The sequence below is a fragment of the Vicugna pacos genome, chromosome 20, assembly GCF_048564905.1.
Source record: "Vicugna pacos chromosome 20, VicPac4, whole genome shotgun sequence".
In the NCBI taxonomy this organism is placed as follows: Eukaryota; Metazoa; Chordata; class Mammalia; order Artiodactyla; family Camelidae; genus Vicugna; species Vicugna pacos.
This window is the reverse complement of record NC_133006.1, coordinates 37928989-37950000: the sequence shown is the minus strand read 5'-3', so window position 1 is coordinate 37950000 and position 21012 is coordinate 37928989. Positions and strand designations below refer to the sequence as shown.

Sequence of the window (21012 nt, the reverse complement as noted above, 5' to 3'; positions counted from 1 at the left end):
TTCCTGCTTCTCACTGATAGCTATTTAATTCTGAAAAAGAAAGCAAAATATATAGAAATCTTGGCTAAAATTACTATGGATATGCCTCATGGCTTTTTTCCTTCACATTTCTATTTAATTGATATAATATAATCTAACTCTAAAATCAAAATGAGCAGTTTCTAGTGACACATTTATATGCGTGTTTAAACAGTGATAAATCTATTTCTATTACCAGTTCTTTTCAAAAAGAATTTGGTAAGGCTATTCTAGTAAACAGATGTATATAATAGAGTGTGGAAGAAAATAAGCAATACTCTGTGATTCGAACAGAGAAAAAAAAAAAACGGCGTGAAGTTTGTAAGAACTGACAGCGTTTTCCATGATATTTTCCTTTTCATTAAAAGGCAGCAAATATCTTTTGATGCCAACACTCTCAACTTGGAAGGAAATCAACGATAGAGTAACCGACGCGCCCAACAACAAACTCATTTATAACCAGTGACAAGCAAAACCTCCAAGTTTTTAAAAGAATGTGATTGTTGTCAGAAGCCATCGGGCTCCCCGGCGCAGCGCGCGGCTGCGGCCGCCCTCAAAGCCATGGCCGAGGGGCGCGGGCCACGCCGCTCCGAGCCTGGTGGGCACAGACCAGCAAGAGGGTGAGCTCTGCATACTGCACAGATCATCGCTCAGTTCAGGCCAGTCAGATTGCATCGCGGATCAACCGGCTGTGCTTCATGAAACCGTCAGCCCTCATTTGTGCCGGGCTGTTTTCCCCTGTCCGGCCGTGAGCGAGGCCGGCGCGGGGTCGCCGCCCGGCCCCACGCGCGCCCGGGGACCGCGCAGTCAGACCCCCTCAGCCACCTCGCAGCGCCTTTACGGCTCCTCCTCGCCGACAGCAGCTCGGCGCGCACCAGGAGGTCACAGACAGAAGCCAGCTCCGGAACGACAGACTCAGGGTCCCTTTCCAGACACGCGTACCTTAGACTCCTACCCATCCTGGCGTGGCACGTCTCTTCCATGAAATGAATTTAGGGGTTCCTAACATGAACAACTGTTCTGTTTTCGTTTGTTTCCACAGTCTAGCTCAGCAGTCATCGTGGTGGGGAAGAGGGGGTTGTTTTTGTTGTCTCACTGCTCTGGGGCTTTGCTTGGATCAGCCAAAAAAAAAAAAAAAAAAAAGACAGGGATAGAAATACTGTCAATCTGGTCCACCTCCAGGAAGCCAATCATGCCTGAATGGCTGGAAGGAGTGCAGCGACGGTCAACAGGAACAGGTATGATGGCTTCCACTCTCGCCCACTTCCGCCATCGTGCTGCCTTCACGATAAAGCAGAGTACGGTTTTGAAGCAACATCATCCCAATAATAAAAGGTAGGGGGTGTGATTGAAGCCGGTGTCCCTGGCAAGTGGCATAAAGGTAATATTTAGTATTCACTACACTGAATTCTCCTAGCCAGCTGGTGTGTCCCTGTTAGGACGTTCATTTATGCAGCTCGAGCTGGAACTCTTTTTGTTCTCCCAGTCCATTACTTTGTCGATTTAAGGGATAACAGCCAAAGTGAAACAGCTTGCAATTTGCACCTGTCGGCTCTAAGCATTCCCTGTTAGATCACGTGGAGAGCAAACTCTTCACTGCTAATGAGAATGCGCCTGCGTGGGGCTGAATGCACTTTTTTTGGAGGGTGGGGGAGCTACAGGATACTGCAGTGTTTTTGTTTTTTTTTTTTTCTTTTGTAAATGATCTGATAAGGACCCTCTCTAGTCTCATCTCTTAGAGTTCCTGGAGTAAAAGCATAACAGTCAATAATATAGTTAAAGTTGGACATTATTTTTTAAAAGATTAAATGTCACTTAACGAAGAACTGAATTAACATTCAGCCTGAGTTGCCTCAGATGAGAAAGAAAAAATTTAAATGCTAAATGATGCCCAAGTTGTTGTAAGCATAAAATACCTGTAAGAGACCTTTTATTTGTAAAACTGGCCATGAGAAAAAAAGAGATGAAAACATTTTAGACGTGTTTCCAAAATGGGACTAGTTTTGGAAAAAATGTCAAGTGCTTGAAAGTAAACCCAAAGTCCTCTACTTTGATTGCCTTTGAAAATCGAAGAACTGAATTGAAAATAATAATTCAAGTGGATAACTTTGAAATCAGATACAGATATAAATATATTTATCTAACTCATCACCATGTGAATCACAGAATAAGTTTGCAGCAAATGCCAGAATGTCATCATATAGGATTCTCTCCCACCTTTTCTAGAAGTTTTCTGCATCCCCCTTAGCAGTGATTGTTTTGAGGAATTATATCAGTGGGCTAGCATCTATTTTTAAAGATTTAAACTCATTGCCATGAAAGAACTTTAATTATGGCTTACAGTGCTTTTCCAAACCTTATGTATTTTTTAAAAATCATTACAATAATGTTTGAATAATTTTACAAAATATCCTTGAAGATGATCCAAAATTTAGTGAATTATATTTATATATGTACAATATATATATTCTGTTAATCAAAGGGCCCAGGCTACATTTGGATTCCAAAAATTTCTCACATTGGTACTTCCTGTTGAAATCACGATGGCAGGTTAAATGAAGTCGAGGTGGTCACAAACGTGGTCTCACTGGTAATTAGCACGGTTTAATGTGGTTGTTGCCTCTATCCCGCCTGACAGATAGCGTTCCAGCTTGTCAGGGATGGACCCTTTCAGCACAGCTTTGGGAGCTCCGCCAGCCATCGCCGGGTCTGGTTGGGTCAAAGGGTTGAGCCATGTGTAATTCAGAACAGAGGAGGTCCCACGGTCACTCCACAAAAACAATTACACTACTTACTTCACTCGAGCCCTTGCCCAAAACTCACAAGCCTCACAGTTTCAGTGCAGTCAATCTAATTCTGCCCCTGGGCGATCAGCCACATGAAAATATGTGCTGCTGTGTTTATAAATCTAATCAAAAATAGAAACATGGACAGGCACAATGAAGCCCTACTATGGGTCATGGGAATCCTTGGAAATTCTGAAGGCACTTTTGTTTATCTTCCAGAGACTCTCTTTAGCTGTTACATTGTCTACTACACCCGTTAATCATCCTCTTTACTCGTGAGTGCTACAAAAAGGACTAAATTTCTACTCACCTCTCTACTTTCCCTCCATGATAACATTATGAAAAGTAAAGCTTAAAAGGCTGCTTTTAAAGGAAAAATAAAAATCAAAGAAGGGGCTCCTGTTATATCAATCTTACCTTTGTCTCCATGTTCTCGGCTCCTTGCCCTTGGCAATGCAGATTTAAAGCAAGTTCCCCTAAAAAAGAAAAATAATATTTGAAAACTAAAATGAATTGGTCCCACCTTAAGATATTTTAAGCAATTTGGAGTTGGAGAGCTAGTGTTATGATGCTTCCTGACGGCCCCCCCAGAATCTCAGTGTGAAGTCAACAGGATTTGCTTTGGTGTCTTGTTTTTATTGCTATTGTTCTTGTTTGCGTAGCCAGATTCCTCGTAAACGGAGAGTTGTCAAATATTCACAAACTCTTTTTCAAAGGTAATCTCTAGGAAACATTCAGACTTCATCTAGACAGCGTAAACTTCCTGGTTTTATGCCAAGAAGGTGGCCAATACAGACTGTGCTGAAGTTATGAGGAAAACTTGCTTTCACATGCTTCCAGTAGCTTTTATATTTATCTTTCAAAAATTAGAAGAGGGTTATGCAACTGGCATAAGTCAATAGTATCTGATAAAGTCAATGATAAATATGTGTATTCAGGGACCACGCAGATTAAATCCTGAGAACATTATCCAGCAATGACATGGAATACACACATTTCGTGAAAGGAAATGAGTTTGTAGCACTCATAAAATTCCTTAGAGTCGTGCAATAAATTATCAGGTTCAATCTGTAAGCTATTCCATTTGATACTATTTCAATTGATAAAAACATTACCCTGAAAATACAGTCTGGGGCCAGATGATTATAATAAATGGGAAATTTCAAAAATGAGCGATAGTCCCAGCATTTATTAGATTACTGTAAACATTCACCAAAGGAGCTTTTTAAACTTGGAATTTGCCCTTTTGAAATGGTTATCAGTATTTGGCAGTAAAACAAAGTATATCATGTATGAATGATACATGTGACACATTTTTTTTTATTCAGAGCTCTCAATCATAGTTTTAAACATCCCTTCACAAAGCACATGTGAGCTCTTACATAGCCATCAATGTTGCAAGGTGAAAGATGTTAGCCCTTCTAGTGGTCATTTTAAAACTCTTATTTATGCAAAAGTAACATAAAAGATTCAAAGATTATACTACTTCCTAAAATAAGGGAAATACATGTAAAATTATTTAAAAGAAAAAACTGACACAAAATGAGAAAATTTTAACCAAGTAACAGAAATTGAACTTTGACTTACTTGTCTTGCCCACAACACAGTGACTGAAGAAGGATTCAGAGGCATCTATATCTGGGAACAAATGTGCAGTAGAAATCTGCTTTTTGTTCCTTGAATTTGGTATTAATCTAATAGTTCATATCTGTCTTCAAAATGTTTGTAATTTGTAAAATGGCTCATGTTATTCTCATCATAAATTTATTTGGATACATAAACATCAAAAATGTGCAAGCAAGTCAAAAAGCACAGGCTGCCTCTGTTAACATCAATAGAGTGCTTAGGAGACTTCCGCGAGGCAGGCCACTTCTCTCCCTCCACAGAAGGCTGCATTTTAAACATCTTTCCGCACCAACATTCAGAATGCAACATTAGTACAGTAAGACTGAGTACAGCTGTGAAATCAGCTCACAATACCTTCATTCTCTCATATAAAGCATGTAGTTGAATCTAGAAAGCAGCTTGATAGAACCAAGGGGTGTGCCATTTTTAAAGCAGCCGTCACCAGAGGAGAAATGAAGCCAAGTATTCCCCTTTCTCATGAGTAAAGAGTGTGGTGGAGGCTCCCTCCCGGCTTGGAGTCAGTGGGAGCTTAGATCAAGTGTTATCTGCAATCAGTAATCTCAGTCTCCAAGTTTCGATGAGGTTGAATTTGGGGTTTGTAGTCAGATGCCTTACAGCTGGGAGACAGCCTGCAGGACAGAGGCATAGAGAACAGGCCACCCACCTGGGGGGCCAGAGGAGTATGAGGGAGCATGTAGGGCATAAAAAGATGGAGGCAAGGTGTCAGTTCTGGTCTAAACATTGGTACCGGAACGTGTGTCCCCTGTGCAATTCCTGGGAATTTAATTCAAAGACCCCCAAAGTGGGAAAGAACTGTTAAAAAGTCAAAACTGACCCAAGTGCTAAGAGCTGTGGCACGTGGATGAAGAAACCAGTTGTGAGGCCAGTTTCAGAGGCCAGAGATGCCAAATTCAAAGGATTCATGGGCAGCAGAGTGAAACTCTGAGAACCGACAGGATGAGGAGTCAAATAGGAAAAGATGGATGGGGAAAAAAATGATGAGCAGAGAGGCGAGATGAAAATGAAGCCAAGTTCATAGGACAAGGAGAGTCTGGCAGCTAATAATAATATCTGTAAGTTAATGATCAATGAACAGCCATCACAGCCCGTAAAACACCTATCACTTGTATGATTAACTCCAAAATATGGAGCCAGTTAGAGAGCTGATGTATTTGCTAAACTCTCTATATGACCTATACTATCAAGGAAGTCCAAAGTAGCTTCCTTTACAAAAGAAAAGGAAAACCACAGTTATAAATACTATCAACTTACCCAAAACTCTTGACTTAATGAACTAATGGCTGTCATTACAAAACTTTCACTAATTTGGACCACAGTGTAGCATGTCTGTTGAAATTCAAGCAGCCTACGATAGAAATCACGTTTTAAAAGCCGGTCTCAAACTTGCAAGCAGGTTGGTAATTGCAGTATAACCTGCCTGCAAGAAACCTGTTCACCATATTCTGTCAGGCCCAGGTTAATAATCACCTGATAATTTCTATAGTTATTTTTTTTTTCGTTTGTTTCAGGGCTGATCTTAAAATGGCTTTCACTGAAATTGTTGACCTTGTATTGCAAATTAAATCCTGGCATTGCCAAATCTCTGACAACTGGTTCATTGCTTCCAGAGAAGGGAATTAGCATGGCTACAGCTGTCATTCCATTGCATTTTTCTTCTCAAGCAGACCAGCAAGGGCAAAGATGGTGTTAGACAGAGGTCGCAAGCCAGATTCTGTCTGCAGACATGTTTTGTTTGACCTCCACAGTGATTTAAAACACACTGAGCCAATATTTAGAAATAAGAAAACTGCAGTAAAAATCCGACTTCTGGATTCTCTTGGAAAATTTTAAAATTTGGCCACGTCAGTGGTGCATGGCAGTAGCGTGCTCTTGAGGCAGTGCCCTTCAGGTCTGCAGTCGCCACTCCCCCTTTTGCAGACCACAAACCAAAACGTAAGCTCCAGAAAGATGAGGCTTGCTTATTTCACTGCCTCATCCTCAGAACCCAGAATACAGCCTGGCACGTAGTGGGTGTCTGACAAATATATAATGGGGAATGAAATGCTCTCAGGAGCAGGCAGGTAACTTTAACTTTAATAGGCGACTTTAAAACAGTAGGCAGTGCCCAGGCACTGTCATAATCTAAGCCTCAGAAATGTGCAGGTCAAATAAACTCTGCTAGTCCTCAGGCAGAGAGAGAGTGAGAGAGAGAACCCACATATCATTCTGCTTCCACTGCTGTTTTCTTATAAAGAAACATTTCTCTGTATCCCTGCCATTATCAAAAGTAGGGCCACAAGTGTCAAGGAAAATGAGAGTGATCACAGACTGAGCACACTTCACTCATTTATATTTCCTGCCTGGCCCCTAAGGCATCTGAATTTGACATCTCTGGGAAAGAGATGAGAGTAGACTGATACCCATGATGACAAACTGCTCGACCAATACTCCTCCCTCCTTCTGCCCAGTCATTTCCTGTACGAAGTCTAAATCTGTATTAGAGAATAAATGAAAGGGGGAATATAAAACCTACCTTGGCAGTCACCAGTGAAACCTAACACACTATCACTATGAATAACACAGTGGAATAAACTTGTGTTTACAGCTGGGAAGACATTGGTTCAAATCTCTTGTACATTGGGAAGTTGCTTAACCTCTAAGTCTCTATAATTTCTCTGCATAATCATTACAAAAATTTAAAAATTAAAAATGTCAAACTTCCAGCTTCCTCTTAGGGTATAAAAAGCTGGAAAAAGTGTTTTTTCCCCAAACATAAAGCAAAAAAAAAAAAAAAATCCTGAATGTCTGCAAATTTACAACTTTTATTAAACCCACCAGGGAGCTGAAGTCACAGCATAACTAACTAACCCAAAATCTAAGGAAAGAAAGCTGCCTCTAAGGAGTAACAGGATGCAAGCACTTGCTTACCACAGCAGACACGAAGCCCCTTAGAAGCCAGAAAGGAGGATGTGATCTGGTATGAGCATATAGAACTTGTGGGATCTTCAAACACAAAGGTGATTCACAAACGTTCACAGACTCTTCTCCACGGACCCCCTGGGTTATCAGAAGAAAACTGGGAGCGAGGGGAGAGTTCCGAGTAGCTGTTCTGAACAGGGAGCAATTACACCTCCGAGAGGACATCTGGCAACGTCTGGAGACGTTTCTGATTGCCACATCTGGAGGGATGCTACTCGCACGCGGCGGGTAGAGGCCAGGAGCACGGCTAAACATTTCGCAACACACAGACTAGCACCCTACCACAAAGAACTGTCCGATCCGAAGTGTCAATGATGCTGCTGCTGAGAATCACTGGTCCGGAGGAAGCCTCCCTTGTGATGGAACAGGGCTACTGCAGAAGAACACAAAGTCCCACCTGGATACTCCAACTTTCTCCCTCCTTAGGAACAAGAGGCTTCATTTTCTGGGGAAGGGTAGTAAATCCTGTTGCCCCCCAGCCAAGGGTAAGACCCACTACAGCTGGGGGGAAAAAACACAGAAATACCCACTAGCCCTGGAGCAGGGGCAGGAAAACACCCTGGGCCAAACTACTGGAAGCCTTCTACTTAAGAAAGAGGGGCAGGATCTGAGATGGCTCCACCCTTGGGACCCAGAGACACAGGTCCTTCCTAAGAGGAAAACCTGCTCAGCCGACCATCAGGCTACCAGGCAGTGAGCAGCAAGTCACATCAGCGTAGAGGTGGGACAGGAGAAAGGCTGTAGAGAGTGGACACGCCCTCAAGTGCAGAGGCCTGACCATACACTGAGGAAACTTCTCCAAAAACCGGCCATTATTCTAAGCATAGATTAAGACTAGAGGAGTTTAAGCCCGTGGAGCACTGCTAACCATGACAACAGCAAAAACCAAGCCCAGCTCAAGTGCTGGCTAGACTGACCAAACCTCCTAAGTGGAAAACTAGCAAAGTAAAAGATATGCCATTTCTGGGCGTGAATAATTCCTACCTCAGCCTCTACTGTCATACTCAAGTTGACCAGCTTTTAAACAATGTTAGGTGATGAATAAAGAAGCAAGGAAAACAAACAAGACATGCTGTCAGGAAGATAAAGCAGTCAGCAGAGACAGAGTCAGATCTGACCCCGATGTCAGAACTATCAGAGAGAATTTTAAACAATGCAACTAGATAAACTGACGTCATCAAGGTGACAACACAGGGGATTCCTGACTTCAGTTCCCTCACAAAAAGAACTAGCGGCTACCCATAAACAAGACACCATCGTGAAAATCCCAGAACCCAGTGGGTGAGGCTGAAGGACACCCCTGGACAACAGAGACTGAGACGGACAAGGGTTACGAGGAGCTGTTTCAGACTGCATTGACCGTCCCCCAGGCCGAGGCTTAACCAAGAGGGCTCCTCTGGACCTGGAGATCCTGGAGATGAGGGAGGCAAAAAAGGACTAAATGGGGCCTCCCCAGATTCCTGCTCACCAGGAGGCTGCGCACATGTGCAGGGAAGACTCCGGAGGACCCCAGCTATCTGCACGTTCCCTGCTGACATGGATGTTATGCAGATCTGTGGGAAAGACCCAGAAGGAGCTGGCAGACAGTAAATCTGTGAACATTTGAAAACTGAATTTTGAATGTGTTCCCAGCCCCAAACACAGATCCATCAGCAGAGGAGGGAAAACTCAAGGTGTCTGTGGACAATCATTGGTTGACCACCATGCTATGCAGACATGGAAGAGCTTCTATAAAGCCAAGCTAAAACTGTTTATTATAGTTTTTAAAAGCTGAGCAGACACAGCAGCAGCCACACATCACAGGAAAAACAGATTCAACTGATTAAGTTCAGGCAAGTTCCTAAAAACAAAGCAAATGAAAACAAGCAAAACAACAACAACAAAATAAAAAGGCAGTGGTAATAATCCTCAAGGCAAGAACTCAAAGTCGTATTTGCTACACTACATTATCTGAGATTCAGGTTTTCAACAAAAATTTATAGGACAGCAAAGAAATAGAAAAGTGTGACCTATATTCAGGAAAATAAGCTGTCAACAAAAATTAACTCCAAGTGGGCAAGGAGGTTATATTTTGTAGACAAAGATCTCAAAGCATTATAAAATGTTCAAAGAAGTCAAGGGAACCACAGTTAAAGAAAGAAAGGAAAATATATGAATAGACTCAAATACAAGAAACCTCAGAACAAAGAAAGAAACTATAAAAACAGTGAAATGGAAATTCCAGAATTAAAAGACACAATGACTACAATGGAAAATGCCCTAAATGGACTCAGCAGCTGATATGAGGTAGTTAGAGAAAGAATCAAGACTACTGAAGATAGTGCAATAAAAATTATCCAATTTAAAGACGAGAAAGGGAAAATGTGGGAGAAAATGAACAGAGATGCAGAGACCTATGGGATGTCAAGCACAGCACCGCAAGTGTAATGAGAGTGCCCGGAGGAGGTGAGAAATAGGACAGGGTGGAGGAAATAGCTGGGAAAAACAGCAGCCTAAGAGCAGAGAGTCAAAATATATGAAGCTAAATTGACAGCAGAAGAAGAAATAAACAATTCAACAACATAACTGGAGATTTTAATATCTCACTCTCAAATGACAGGACAACTCGAAAGAAAATCAAAGGGGATATAGAAGAAGAATTCTACTAACCACCTTGACCTACCTGAGTTTTATGAGAACATTTAACCCAACGACAGCGGAATAAACATCCCTTAAGTGCACATGGAACATTCTCCACAATATACCATGTGCTAGGCCATAAAAAAGTATCAATAGACTTAAAGAATTAAAATAATTAAAAGTATGTTCTCTGACATCAAGTGAATTAAATTAGAAATCAGAAATAACAAAAATTGAAAATCCATAAATATTTGAAAATGAAACAACCCACTCTAAATAGCCCATGGTTCAAAGGGAACTTAGGAAATATTTTTAACTGAACTAAAATCAAAACACAAGATATCAAAAAATTTGGCATGCAGCACAGTGTTTAAAGAGAAATTTTAAAATACCTGCATTATAAAAGGGGGTCTTAAATCATTAATCTACATTTTCACTTCAATGAACTAAAAACAAAAGCAACAAATCAAATCTGAAGCAAGAAAAAAAGGGAAATTTACGTCAGAGTGGAAAGCAATGAAAAAAAAAAAGAAAAACAATAGACAAATTTATTGAAACCAAAAGTTGGTTCTTTTAAAATATCAAGAAAACTGATAAAACTTAAATCAGACTGACCAATGAAAAAAGAGAGAAGCCATAAATTACCAGTATTAGGAGTGAAAGTGAGACACCACAACAGACCCTAATAAAAGTTTAAAAGATTGTAAGGGAATATTCTGAATGGCCGTATAGCAATCAATTAGAGAAAATGGGCAAATATCTAGAAATTACCAAACCTGGTTTAAGGAAAAAACAGAAAAAACAAGTAAAGAAATTAAATTAATTTAAATTAATAATTTTAAATTTTCCCATTAAAAAAAAGCCCAGGTCCAGATAGCATCAGTAGACTGAATTTGATCAAATATTCCAAGAGTATCCATCCTGCAAAAACTCTTTCGGAAAATAAAAAAGGAAAGAACACTTGTCAATTTATTTTATGATGCCAGTTCAAAAATCTGGCATGACGTGGCTGGGTGCTCTGCTTACACTGAAATCAAGATAGCTGGCGACATTCTCAGCTGGTGTGAGATCCTTCTTCAGCTTATTGGCTGAATCCCTGCTTCATGTAACTATCTTTCCCTTGTTCTCTGAATCTCTGATAGTTTTTTCTACATCTTGGAACATTTCCTTAACTTTGTCTTACAATTCCTTCATTGAGTTTTTTTTTTTTTTAATTTGCAGTTGGAAGGTACTTTAAGGTAGGAAGACATCATTTTAGGACGAAAAGATGAGGAGGCAGCCATTGAACTGTCCTCTTACATGTGAGAATAAAGCCCCAGTGTCTACAATACCTGCCCAAGTGTTCTCAGACCATTGCTTCAAAATGTTTAAAGAATTTCCTCAGTTTTCACCTATGGGTAAATGCCTGACTTCTTCCATTCCAAGGATTTTTAATTATTTATTTGTTTTCACATCCCAAAAAGAACGTTGAAAAACTGTGCATCTTTTAGATGACTCTGGGATGACATACAAAATGGTCCACTGTAAGGTAAACACTTGCTACAAATGTAATTCCTGGTATACTGTAAATACTGAAATTTCTAAATAACCTTGTTATACCACTTTTACAGAGCCCATAAATGTATTCAATGGAATCCAAATACAATAGCATTTGATACCCTCTCTTTCTGTTTCACAATACATGAACTCGCTCTTCTTTCCTGTTGATAATTTGTAACATTCCTATTTCTATTTTACTTCCTTTACAGAATTTTATTGTTTTATTCTCATGTGTCATATATTTGTGCTTGAATAAATACGCATTTCACTGAACACTCTATATTCATCTGCAAGAAAAATATGTATACACATTGAAATTATAGTATTTTATACTCTATATTCCTATAACGCTCTATTAAGTCTTCTCTCCCAATTAGTTATAATTAGTTCACGATTGAGCAAAAGTGTAACTATAGTATATAACAAATATTGATACATAATCATCAAACACAAAATGTAAAACACAAACTATAAAAATGCCCCCAAGTAAAAAGAATGGTAAAGGGCTACTCTCTTCAGTTCTACCGCACAACCGCAGGGGGCGCCATTCAACCCAAAGCCTGCTGTGAGTGGCACCCTTGAGGGAGTGTCCTGTGCAGGCATACACAGCAGGCACACGTGAGACTTTTTTGTTCATCCAGCTCATCTGTCTGTTTAGAATATCATTGACATATATTTCCACATCAACTCTATTGCTATTTTTCTGGATATACACACTGAAACACATCGTTCACAGGAGTAAGTAAATGAAAATGGAAAGCTTTTGTTAACAATCCATGGAATCATCAAATTCTCTTTAAGAATCTATGCACTGTCTCCTCGAGGTTGACGCCGCTGCTGTCCTAGCTGACGATGTTCAGCTCCAGGACAAGTGACTCTGGAATAACAGGGGTGGGAGAGGGGCAAGCCTGCCTTTTGAGAGGTGGTCGTGAACAGAGGAGGGGAAGGCTAATCAGCGTGTTTTTTCCAAGACAGATCAGCTTTAGAAAAATAGTACACATGGAAAATGAAACTCTGAAAATTAACTACTTTAAAACTATCTGTGCCCGCAGACCCCCGTCCCCCTTTGCATGCAAGAGTAAGTGCCGTGTGTATGTGGTGAAGGTGGTGGGGGAGAGCTGGTTTTGTTCTCAGCTTTCAAACAAACCTCGTACTTGCAATTCTCCTCTGTTATACTGGCCAACTCCCAAGGGTTTTGCTGTGTCTGCTGGCTCCTTCTCCCTCAGCCACTTCCTCCAGGTTATCGCTTTTTTAACCCTGCTTCATCAACCTATGCTGGTTCAATTAGTTTTCATTTTTCAGAAATTTGTCAGCTCTTATTTGCAGATCCCTACCATCCTACATGCTTTTATTAATCTTTTACTAGTCTTTTAATAAAAATTCAGAGAAATGTGAGTATATACATATACATATATATATACACATACATATCTTGAACCAAAAACTCATAGAAAAATCTTAATAAATAGCTATTACATTCAGCAGCTAATCTAAATGGAGCACTAAAATACGTTCCACCCAGAGCAGCGAAGATCCTCTCAGTGCCTGTTCAGGGCGACCCAGCTGTCCCTCCACCCTTCAGCCTTGCCATTTTCATCATTAAAATGAACTCTGCCTAATGGTACCCATAATGCATACTAGTGACCTGAACTGTGATTCAAGTCTAGCCTTAGGGTCAGTGAGTACAAGTCCACACCTGCTTTATCCTGGCAAGAATACATCTTTTAATTTTCCTAGCACCAAACAGAAGAAAAATTCGAAAATGCTTTTCCGAGGTGGTACCAATAGTGGGGGAAAGACTGCCTTCAGCAAGCACAAGAGTTTACGAAACACGCCTGTTTGTTACTGACAGTGTGACTAACCAATCCCTAGAATCAATTTGAGAACACTGGGATGTAAATCATGTCACATGCGCAGTTCCAGAAGCATCACTGCTAGTAATTCACAGCATACTTCAGCTGCCCCTGGCATGCATTTCTGGATTAGTGTCGCATAGGGGTTCACAAGAAACAACAAGGGTTATTTGTTCATATGGTCACATTTCTATCCTTCATTTCACCTCATATTCAACTTGGCACCAGCTCTACATGTCAATAAACACATCGGTGTGGGTTCACATTTCTTCATCAGGTATCCAGGAACAAAACATTGGTTGATTCACAAGTAAAGGGAAACGAATGTCATGAAAGATATTTCTGTTACCAAAAGAAACAAATATTACTTATTCAGCATGCCCACTGCCTGAACGGTTCCTCTAAGCAGAAATGTTCTCAACCAGCATGTTAATTGCTAGGATATTTTGTATTTATTTTCAAGGCCCACGTAGCTGTGCATTCTCTCAATCATTCAAACGCATGTTTCCTGGGCACCGAGTGTATGAAAGACACTTTTTTAAGTGAAGTGGGTGACAATGACCTCTAAGGAAATTACAGCCTTGGGAGGAAAATAACTGGTACATAAATAATGACAACTTTACACAGAAAGGCAGAACCAAAGAGATACAAAGGACACAGCTAGTCATAAAGAAACTACGGAGGAATTGACCGGAGCCTGAGGTCTGTCACTGTCTTGCTGTGTGATTTTACGGAAGTCACTTGGCCTCTCTGAGATCCTGTTTCCCCATTAAATGACGTACTTTATTTAAATAACTTATAAAATCTCATACCACTCTATAATTCTATAGCTGACCCAGAAGAGGGAATCTGTTCCACCACACATACCAAACAATTTTAAAGATCTGTTCTTAACAGCGAACACAGTTACTGTGTTTCAAGAGAAAAATACGCTCTTGCCCCATACTGTCAGTTCTGCAGTAACAGTTCTGCAGTGTTCTTAAAAATCATCACATTGTGCTAAATTTTGCCAAAAAAAAAAAAAAAGACATGATTTATAAGTAAAATGGGATTAGGGACACAACACTAAAAAAACTATCAGTGACTCAGAAGAGAAAGCTAGGAACCTAATAACAGTGGCAGAGTTTCCAACATGTTCAATGGTTGAGAAAATGCATAAATATTACAATAAATATGGCACTTTACCTTGAAGAAGATTGGATGTTTGCCGTGGAAATGGGCTGGGAAGGGCTGCAGCTTGTGAAGTATCTCAAAGCGGTGGAAGGAAGGTGATCTGGAATAAGACAAAGTTGTAAGAGCAGGTGAGAGTAGATGTGGCTCAGTGACCTGAGTCCAGAGCTGGCATGAGCACCACAGTTCAGCAAGCCCCAGCGGCCTGCAGTCCGGGCGGGTTTTCCTGTCTCGGAGATGAAGGTCGTCCAAGGCACGCATTTATAATAGATACTTACTTCATCAAATTTGAGAATTGGGTCCAATGTGTAGCATCCTTCTACAATTGCCTTGTGTATCACTGTTGGAAATTCTCTGGTGACTTTCTCATCTGTGCTCACAACCTGGCCCAACAGCTGAGGGCTCTGGAAACTGCAGCAAGGTTTAAAGCCACTGCACCGGTCACTACTGGCACCAAAAGGAGCTGAACTTGGCGATTTCCATTTAAAGTCTTCAAATACAGACACAGCTTTCCTTTTGTGATTTGAACTAGAACACTTAGATTTACGGTCTGGGATGTTGAATGGGGTGGTTTTGCGAAAAAACCGCAAATGTGAAACAATAGGAAAAGCCAACCTTCAAGGCTATTGCTACCGGGGAGATGTCTGAGGTGTGTATTTATATGTATTTTGTCTGTGGAAGAAACGTGTGTAACCAAATTCAAAATTCATGTTTTACTCAAACTATCCCCTAACTTATCATTCACATTCATGTTTCCAAAACAGATGTTTGGCAAAACGACTCTATTTTCAATGACAAATATTAAAACTTTGATGTTGGAGATACCATTTGGTTAGGTGTAGAATATTGCAAATCTCCCATAATCTCTCACAGGCGGGATTGAACACATTTAGGAAACGACTTCTATTACACGGGGAACAACCCAGGAGAGTCATGATTTTAATACAATTAGTCAGAGCACAGATAAGCATGTAAGGGCTGGGCCTGGGGGTCCTTAAAAGGAAGACTAAGGTTGGGTGTTTATCAAGGCTAATGCTACCCGAGATTGTTTTTGATGATGTTCGATGATATAGAAACATTTCCATGAAAACTTAAGTTTCCAACAAAATCTGTCCCTTTTCTTCTCTTCAATTACCTGTCAGAGAACATGGTGCTTATGTCTCTCCAAATTTTCATAAATTGAAACCAGCTTCCTCTTGATTACCCTTGTGTAAGATCTTTATGGGAATTGTTTTCCCACATTTATTATGAACATTTTAATAGAATGATAAAAAAAATAATAGAAGAATTTCAGAAAACAGCCACAGGAAGTACTGAAGATGTCGAAACATTTTCTACAAGCACAGAAAGAATCTGTTGGGACATTTCAGGCTTGCAAAAGAAGAGTCAAAGGAACAGTTTAATAAGCCTAGGATTTTTCTTGACTCCTCTCTTGCACTTATGCCTCATATTCTGTCCATCAGGAAATCCTGTTGTCTCGCATATTCAAAATTCATCTACACTCTTAAAACTTCTCACTGCTTCTGTTAAATCTTCTGGTCCAACCCACAGTCATCTTCCCCGCGGAACCATGAACTAGCTGGTTTCCCTTTCTTTTTCCCTCTTTTCTTTCTCTCTCTTTCTTTCTCTCTCTCTTTCTCACGCTCTCTTTCTTTCTCCTTTTTAATTAAAGTATAGTTGATTTACAATGTTGTGTTAGTTTCTGGTTACAGCAAAGTCCCTGCTTCTTTCTCGGCCCCTCCCTCTGCTATTCTCAAACCAGCGGCCATGGTTGTCCTTTTAAGCTATGCCATGGTTCCACGTTTCATTCAGGATAAAAGACGACTCATCTCCTGTCTCTCTCTCATGTCACACTGACTTTGTTGGTGTTCCTGGAACCTACCAGGCATTGTCCCACCTCTGCCCCAGGGCTTTGCTCACAGGTCACTGCCTCAGTGAGACTCACCTTGACTAACCTATTTAAAAATTGTAAGCTACTCTTCAACACTCCCACACACGTACACACGCACACGAGTAGTTCCTTTCTATTGCTCCTTTCTATCCCCCATAGCACGTATTTCCGTCCATCACACCACGTAATTTACTTTCAACCATGATTACTGCCTGTCACCTCTCCCCCTCACTGGTACGCGAGCACCATGAAGGCAGGGTCTTTGTTGTCTCACTAATGTACTGTATCAGGAACAGTAACCAGTGCTCAACAAACCCCCAATGAATGCGCCATTTTCAGATGAATGGAAACTGATAGGAGGAGGAAGCTGGCTGACTGTCCTTCATGAGTGAGAAAACAAGAAATAAAGAGAAGTGTAAAAAAAGGAAAAGAGTAACAAAATTAGGAAACACTTTTTGGAGTAAAGGAGAACAAAACTACTAGAATAAGCTACCTGCAGGAAACCTCTTTTGATCGACCAGGTGCTTTCTGAGAGAGAAAAAGGCTTCACCGGCTAGGAATCAGTAGGAAAAAAACAGAAACAAACAAACAAACAAAGCCCACAGGAAACATGGGGTAAAATCCCAATTTCTGTTCTTAATGAAAATTAGATTTGGCCACATATTTCTACAGAGAGAGAGCTTTGCTACTCACTTGCTCCTCTCCTTCTCCAAAACGGTATCACTCACTCAGTGGAATACAACTTTACAACGTAGGGGTTTCCATCATTTCTGTCAGGGTGGGGCTTAACAGTGTCTATGGTATTACATTTTAAGCTATGAATAATTGAAAATAGCCTCTCCCAATAAGCTAAATGGAAAGTTCAAGTACATTGATTATTTACCAATTTTAGGGTGAGGGGGAGATCACATTTCCTGTTGCATGAAAATAAAATAACAAAAAAATTCCTTTGTTTCCATATACTTAGGAAGGTCCCTATTTAAGATTCCAGAGATACATGCAAATATTTTATCTGTTCACAAAGAAAAAAAACAAAACAAAACAAAACTAGTTTGACTTTAGGAGCCATTTTGTAGGTTTAAAAGGAGAAATTCTATATAAATTGTTACCAGTCTGGTGATGAATAGACCTCAGACGACAGAAAGATAAATTAATACCATCAATTATCATTAAATTGCCACTTCACACTTAAGCATTATAAGTAACCAAATGAAAATTTAAGACAAACAAAATGAATTTTCAAAATTATATATGGCTTTTTTTTCAAGTGAGATTAATGTAGAAATTCAGATGTAGAAATGTAAATAATCATAAGTAGGGCAACCTGAATAATTCTACCAAACCAACAAATCCTTTATAATAAAAGAACTTTTTAATCAGTAATTTGCAGGTTATTTCTTTAGATTTCAAATCATCTTGGTCAGTATAAAAGCAATCCTAAATTTCTTCAAAAATCAAAGTTGTATCTAAGTAAGAAAACAAAATCATATTTTGAAAAATGTATAAAATAAAAGTCTGATTGTTATTATTTTAATACTTAAAGAGAGAACTCTCAATTTAGAGATATAATTCAAAAACAATTTCAAATGTATTTTTTCATAATTTTTACATTTTAAATATTTATAGGTAGAGAACAGGTGAAGGAATAGCACAATAAACACCTTTATTCCCTTCCCCTAGATTGAAAAACTGTTGATATTTTGCCATATTTGCTTTATCTCCATATATACACACCTATGTATAAATTTTTATGTATTGATGGCCACCATATTTTTGAACCTCACAATATAGTTTCCCCAAAGCAATAATCCCTTCCCTTCTTCTGTGCTAGACAACCATTCGACAAATACTTGTGTCTGTTAAGTTCCTTGTGCGAATGCCACAAACAAGATTTTTCCCTGCATTTAGAGGGCTTATGATCTACTGAATGAAGAAAAACACATAAACAAGTAGACAAACCTTAACATGTTAGCAGGTGCTCTGATAGATTTGTGTTGGAAACATGCAGAAGCAAGGAAGGGGTCAATCCAAACCAGGGGAAATAAGGAGGAGACAGTATCATGGAGGAGACACAGAGAAACCCAACGGAATGGCAGCAGACTGGTTTTGCATATTTAGCCTGCAATGCACATCTTCTAATGAAGCAAGTGAGACTGACACCGTTTTGTCATTCCCTGCATCATCCTCCCTGCGTCTGCTGTTCCTTTCACCTCCCAGCTGGGTGCATTAAGGTCCGTCTGCTGTGTATAGATAGCTTCCTGATTCATGGCAAATCAAGGCAAGACAGGAAGTACAGCAACGACTACACTGTTTCAAATTAAATTCTAGATCAGTGGTTATCAAAATTTTATTCAGACAGCTCTAAAAATACTAATACCAATAAGAGGTTCCTCTCCTAGAGATTTTGATTTCATTGGTCTGATGTAAGATTATTCCAGAACTATAAAATGAAGTCAAGGCTTCACACCACTGACATATCACAGTAATTGTACCACTTGTATGATTCTCCAACTTTAAAATGCATGCAGATTGTGTGGAGATCTTGTTAAAATAAAGATTCTGGTTCTGGAGCATGGCCCGAGATTCTGTTTTTCTAACAAGCATCCAGGTGATGCTCTGCTGCTGGTCTGAGGACCCCAGTTTGAGTAGCAAGATTCTGGATCATAGCACTGACCACAACTGCTAGTCCCTCAGCTGACACAATGTCTCTTCAACCTAGGGCCTAACTAGTGAGCCCACCATGCCTGTTTACCCCAAGTTGCAAATCCTCCTTTCTCCTCCACAGTTTACCTAGTCTAGTGGTACTTAAAATGCCACCCCAAATCAGCAGTATCACTATGAGCTGGAAATTAGTGAGAAATTCAAATTCTCTCAGGACTTATACCCCAGACCTAATAAATCAGAAATTCTGGAGGTGGGAGCAACCATCTGTATTTTAATATTCAAGTGATGCTGGCCTAGGCTGTTATGTTTGGGGATATTCCTTGCTTCCCTTTTCGTATTTCTGACCATCTGCTCTAAATCAGTGATTCTACCTGATTTCATTTTGGAATCACTTAGAGAATCTTTCTAACATGCCTATACCCCTCCCCTGAAACTCTAGGAGAAAGTCAAGTTATGAAAATATTCTCATGAAAGCTTCCCAAGTGATTCTAAGATCCAATTCGGGTGGAGAATCATTGTCCTAACAAAATACCCAGGTGGTCTCTTGTATGGAGTCCTTTCCTTTGGCCAATCTCTATTTCTGGAATCTAACTACTCATGAACGTATTTCCCAGATTATCTACTCTTTCCCTCTCCCAATACTGTTGGCTGATTTCTGAATTCCCTTCCACGGTACTTCTCAGTGAATATTACAGGGACATGACTCAAGAACACTCAGAATCCTTTTTGCCCTTTTTGCTTAATTTAAGATTTGGTCATCTGATTCAAAAAATTTCATAAATGTATGCCTATTCATTTAACTCATCAATTTCCAAACACTGCTTTTTTTGTTTGTTTTGACTACTTTTTAAGGCATCAAACAGCCCTCTGGCTGCTTTAGTGCAAGGGAAGGCCCCACGTGGCCTCTCACATGTTCAGCATTTCCTGACTCCTTGTCTTTCCCGTCTGGAGCCCCAGAAATAGGGCTCATATTTCAGTTCATTTCCTCCTGCCTTCTGAAGTGGAGAATTTAAGACGAGGATTTCAGGGCCACCTGAACCAGAACCACCTTGGGGGGGCTGCAAGTGCCCATGCCACAGTTTATCCAAAATTCCTGAGTAGAACCCAGAGATATGCAAAACCTCCTGGATGATTTGAAACACACCAAAGTCTGGAACCCCTACTTTAAAGGCAAGTATTCCATCTAGTAGGGCAAAGGAAAGCACACGATAGGGATGGAAATACGCCGCGGGTAGTGCGCAGCTCCCTCCGGTGAAGAGGCACCAGAATATTCCTGGAGCGTTTGGACAAATGCAGACAGTGAGGCGGGGAGAAGGGAACAGGGGAGGAGGCTAAAACAGATGCGGAGCCACAGGCGTCTCGGCACCCCACGGCCTCATCTCCTGGCACTGCAGCAGGGCTACCCGGGACGTCCAGCGCGGGAAAGGCAGGGGAGGCGACCCTCGCGCTGAGACGCCAGGTCTGCGGCCAACACCGAGGGCCCCCTGGGCCGGCGCGCCTCGGAGACACTGGGGTGAGTGCAGGGACCCCAGAGCAGTGCTGGGAAGGCGCCCTGAGCCCCCCGCCCAGGCCCGGGGCCGAGGGCCCTCGCCGCCCCTACCTTCGCCTTCCCGCCCGACAGCCGAGGGGCAGACAAGACCCACAATCCCAGGCGGCCGCCGCGGCCACCAGCTCGCATGCGCAGACGCGCCGGCCGCCGTCAGAACCGGGAGCGCGCGGCGATGACGTCACTGGCCTCCGCCCAAGCACTGCTTTTCACAAGGATTCCATTGGTCTGATCAGGGGCTGTCTGTCTCGTTGCAGAGGTGGTGCTAGAATCAGATCTTGGAGGGGGGGCCTCTGAGAAAGTTGGTCTTCACACAGACTA

General features: G+C 40.9%; 1 protein-coding gene across 3 annotated transcripts in view; it reads right to left on the bottom strand.

Annotated features, from left to right (window-relative positions):
• The window catches only part of LOC102544289 (uncharacterized), a 245217-nt gene extending 224408 nt beyond the window's left edge, over positions 1–20809 (bottom strand). For 2 of the 3 annotated variants that reach the window (XM_072945696.1, XM_072945698.1), the window contains exons 1-3: positions 20746–20809; positions 14606–14693; positions 3222–3280 (exon numbers count right to left, since the gene is read on the bottom strand). In XM_072945696.1, the coding sequence (XP_072801797.1) occupies positions 3222–3233 (12 nt within the window). In that variant the 5' untranslated portion in view covers positions 3234–3280; positions 14606–14693; positions 20746–20809. Of the gene's footprint in view, positions 1–3221; positions 3281–14605; positions 14694–14868; positions 14919–20745 lie in introns of those variants that run through there. The other variant, XM_072945697.1, reaches the window with a different exon arrangement.
• Between the last annotated feature and the right edge of the window lie 203 nt (positions 20810–21012).